This window comes from Lactuca virosa, chromosome 4, assembly GCF_052849685.1.
Source record: "Lactuca virosa cultivar CGN04683 chromosome 4, Lactuca_virosa_CGN04683_v6, whole genome shotgun sequence".
Taxonomy (NCBI): Eukaryota; Viridiplantae; Streptophyta; class Magnoliopsida; order Asterales; family Asteraceae; genus Lactuca; species Lactuca virosa.
Window position 1 is genome coordinate 442,952,420 of NC_136429.1, and position 4,814 is coordinate 442,957,233.

At 36.2% G+C, this 4,814-nt stretch overlaps 1 protein-coding gene across 1 annotated transcript; it reads right to left on the reverse strand.

The window, feature by feature from the left end:
* Positions 1 to 1,467: 1,467 nt before the first annotated feature.
* Positions 1,468 to 2,387, reverse strand: LOC145106691 (uncharacterized). Its single transcript, XM_079043631.1, has 3 exons — positions 2,355 to 2,387; positions 2,070 to 2,298; positions 1,468 to 1,985 (listed from the first exon to the last, which is right to left on the reverse strand). The coding sequence occupies exons 1-3, from the start codon at positions 2,385 to 2,387 to the stop codon at positions 1,468 to 1,470; spliced, it is 780 nt and encodes a 259-aa protein (XP_078899757.1).
* Between the last annotated feature and the right edge of the window lie 2,427 nt (positions 2,388 to 4,814).

The following is a 4,814-nucleotide window of genomic DNA, read 5'->3' on the forward strand; positions in this document are numbered from 1 at the left end:
AAGTCTAATTCAATTGGGGGAGACTTGTAACACTTGTTCCAGGTATTATTTAATTTATTTAAGAGTTGGAGTTTGGGGTGTGGACTCGACGAGTTGGGAGCCCAAATCGTCGAGTAGAGGGTGTTTTAAGGACGCGTAATCTAAGCCCTACTCGACGAGTCGGGAGACTGAATCGACGAGTAGTTGCTGTTTTGATAAAACCCTAATCTTAGGGATTGCACCCTATATAATCTCCTTTATGAGCCTTGAGGCTGACTTCCCATCAGCCTCCAAACCCTAAGAACGTCTGAGCTAACCCTAACCTCCATTCTCTTCCTTTGTGTGAGCCTTAGTAGCCTTGGAAGTTTAAGAAGAAGGTGATAGTGTGAAGATCCAACAAACGAAGCACCCATCCCTGAGCTTAGTCATCTTGTGGACTGCTGTAAGTCTTCAAGACTCGATTTTTATTATAGTTTATGGCTAGATCTTGAGTTTTCTCTTCATTTGCTACCCCTCTTGTTGAATGCTTGCATGAGATCTATACATTTTGCAACTTTATGAATCTTCAGAGCCAAATGGTCCCCAAGGTGGGCTAGATCTGGCTTTTGGTCCAGTAGGGGCACCATGTATGGGTTTTAGGGTATATTCTCCTCTTTTTGGCCATTTTGACCTAGAGGCATGCATTGGACATGCATGCCCATAAAGCTTCCATCTTTGGAACGTTTTGAGGACTTGAAATTCTTCTGGAAAGGAGGGATTCCAGATCCCTAGGGTTTTGGACCATATGGTAAAGTTTTGGGGCTTTTCAACCCTTGTTAAGAGACTTAGTGCATTTGGAGCGGTTCTAGAAGGTAAAGTTGGAAACTTTATCCTCTTAGACACCTTAGGGTTGTGGATCTAAGCCCTAGAGTCCTTGGATTCAGTGTACCAGTTCATCAAGAAAAAAGGTGGGGGACTCGACGAGTTCCTCTAGGAACTCGACGAGTCGAATCGGGTTTTACCCGCCTTCTAAAAATCAAGTGAACTCGTCGAGCTGATGAAACAACTCGGAGAGTTGGCTAGGGTTTGACCAAGACTCTGTAGGAACTCGACGAGTCGCTAGATGCACTCGGCGAGTTAGGGTCATAGTTAGGGTAAAACGTTAAGTATAAAAAATCTTAATCAATAAAATAAATAAATAAATAAATTACATTATTAGCCCTAATGGAAGTATTAAAGCGATTTTACTTGTTAATTTACCACCGAATGCTTGAAGGTAGTAAATGATGTGTAATATATTTCCTTAAAAAATTATAGTTTTTTAATAAATCAAATATAATATATGATAATTTTTTATTAAAAAAAAATAAAAGAATGAACAAACCATTACATGATTATTTTTCTGAAAACAAAAAAATAACATTTGTACCTCTTCAGAAATAAGCCTCTTCGTGCACTTATGCATTTATGAACAGGATTATACCTATATGGGCATTTGCAATCCACTCATTAAATGTTGTTTATTCCATGTAATGGTAAATTATAGAAAACTTCTTTGTAAACAACATTCTTTGTCATATTGTTACCACACTTCCCATTGTTGTCAATATAAAAGTGAAGACCAGCACGAGAGGTTACACGAGACGCTGTCACGTAAAGCTGACCATGTGAAAAAACAGGTTTCACCAAGAAAGCACATACATGATTAACCATTTTCCCTTGAATTTTGTTGATTGTCATAGCGAAGCAAACTTTGGCAGGAAATTGTCGTCTTTTAAAACTAAAAGGCCATGTTGTATCCGATGCAGTCATATCAATCCTCCCAATTAATACTTTCTCTCCAATATAAGTACCGGTAATAATCACCGCCTCCAAAACCCTCCGAATAATTTGTGTGATAACCAACCGAGTCCCGTTGCACAAACCTCTTTGCAAATTTAAGTTACATAACAAAATGATCGGTGCACCAACCTTTAAGTTTAACTTATGGTTTGGAATTCCTGAAAACTGCAACGTGTTAAGAAATTCTGAAGAATACATAATTTCCAATTCAGCAAAGTTATCAGTACTTCAACAAATCTCATCAGCACTTAACATTTCATGCATCTCACCAGACATCTTACAAAGCACATGTAAATTGATCATGTCAACATCATCATTTGTCGGGCAAAGGATGCATCGTTCCTTTATGTAAGATATGTCGTTAACTCTACTCAGAATATCAGGGAATACAATAGATGTAACAGCATCAATAGGATTATCAGCAACAGGAATAAGAAGATCATCAGGTATAGTGATCCATGTAGCATCGTCTTCACCTTCAACCGTACACGTAGGAAGCTACCAACACCCATATCAAGAATCCATTTACTAAATTCATGCATTTGTATAAGTACAGCGCCAGTAATGTTTTGATCAGACAAACGCATTTTAGTTGTCAAAACAAAAAAACGACATGAATTCCATAGACCTTTTGATTTGTTTATACAAGAGGAAACAACATCAGAATGTGTTACATGTTGCATCACAGGCAAAATTTGATGAAAATGACCCCCAAGAACTACCACTTTCTCTCCGAACACTTTGTTTTCAGATCCAGGAACATAATAATGACATACATCACGAAATGCACGATCAACATCTTCAAAAGAATAACGATGTTGTAATGGAGCTTCGACCCAAACTTCTTTTATACTTTTAAATTGTTAAATGCATGCCTGTATATGTATAGTTATATAAGTAATGTTTAAAGGACTTAGAACGGCTAGCTCGCCTTATTTCCTTTTCCTCGTTGGGATGTGGCCTTAGGGTATCGGTTATTCATCCGAATGTCGTCTAAATATTAGTTATATATCATGTATACTTATATAGACATAAAAGTTCCATCAGTTAGTTCAGTTCCAACACTCTTGGGTAGCAAGGGTGTATAAACCTACTTGGACATTCAATTTACATTCCAGTAAACTATTATAGGTATAGTTTAGGGGATACAAAACACCATTCCTAGTACAAGGAATCACACAAGAGTCAGTTCATTCATGAGTCTATACGATTACATAGATACTATATGAAGAGATACTTTTACATGGATACGTTTACATAGATACTTTGTTAAATGCATGCCTATATACGTATAGTTATATAAGTAATGTTTAAAGGACTTAGAATGGCTAGCTCGCCTTATTTCCTTTTCCTCGTTGGGATGTGGCCTTAGGGTATCGGTTATCCGTCCGAAGGTCATCTAAATATTAGTTATATATTATGTATACATATATAGACATAATGGTTCTAATCAGTCAGTTTAGTACCTTTGGGTAGCAAAGGTATACGTTCATATATTTCTAGTAAGCTATTATAGGTATAGTTTTGGGTATATATATGATCATGTAATATAAATATGGATTTCGACCTAGCGATTCTTTGCGGAAGTCACCTTTAGTTTCCAGAATCTCTTCTAAGGAGAACTTTTAGTTTGGGGACTATCAATCATATTATTACTTACTTACAGCGGGTCTCGTGAGAAGACTACTTACTTACAGCGGGTCTCGTGAGAAGACTACTTACTTACAGCGAGTCTCGTGAGAAGACTACTTACTTACAGCGGGTCTCGTGAGAAGGCTACTTACTTGTTTACTTACTTACTTTCATTCGAGTCTTGGTAGAAGACTACTTTCAAAACAGTCGAGTCTTGATAGTAGACTACTTTTTATACTAGTAGGAAATATGGGATTTTCTAGGAAGATCAAACGTTTACACTTTTACTTACAAACCTTTTTATTGATACTTATATGAACAGTGACATTAAATACTTATGAATTCACCAGCTTTATTGCTGATACTCGCTTTCAAAATAACTTGTATTCTCAGGTCACAAATAGACAGGTATGACGACCAGGTTTGTGAAGACGGAGCAGTCAAGACTCGTATTTTATTTTGAATATTCATTATATTGTAGTATCCTATGAAAGAACACACTTGTAAGTAAAATTATACTATTAATGCAATGGATGATGTTGTTGCTTGTTTACTACTTTGCATTGTTGTGATACTATACATGACGTCCTCCGCCCCAGAACGTTTCCGCCGTTCTCGGTTTTGGGGTGTGACAGATTGGTATCAGAGCATTGTTTATAGTGAATTGAGTATATCAACCCATAAAAGATATACTAACTATAAATACATTGGGATTAAGAACACTCTGACCAAGAGTTTATACCATTAAGTACTAAAATACTTAAATAAAGTATACATATCTACGTACCTACATACTTACTATAGAACTGCAACATACTAGAACATAACAAAAGTATTTAATTGTTGGACACAACAGTCAAAACTGGGCAGTTATGTAATCATATCTGGAATGAATATAGCCTGATCAACTATATTTATTTGAGATATGGTGAACGTGTGTTCGGGGATGATAGTGGTGTTGCGACAAACCTAAAACTTACCAAATCTTAGGTCCAAAGGAGTCTTTAGAACAAAACATAAAGTAAAATACTATCTGAGTATTTTGGGATACTATCCAATAACAATACTAAAAGTGTATTGTAACAAGAAACCTAAGAACCAAACCCAAAACAAAGATACTATAGGTGTATCTTCCATAACTGTAAATAATTATATGAAAATTAAAAGACCCTTACTGATCGGTCTATAATGGCAAAGTGTATACATCCTAGAGTTATACATATTAACGATCTCATAGACTTAGAATGTGTGGTTTCGCTTCACTTCCTTTTCCTCGTTGGGATGTGGATTTGGAGTAGTATCACATATTCGAATGACTATTAGATCCGAGATATATATAATTTGTATACCCTATGTGATTATAGAAAGATTCAATAAGGATC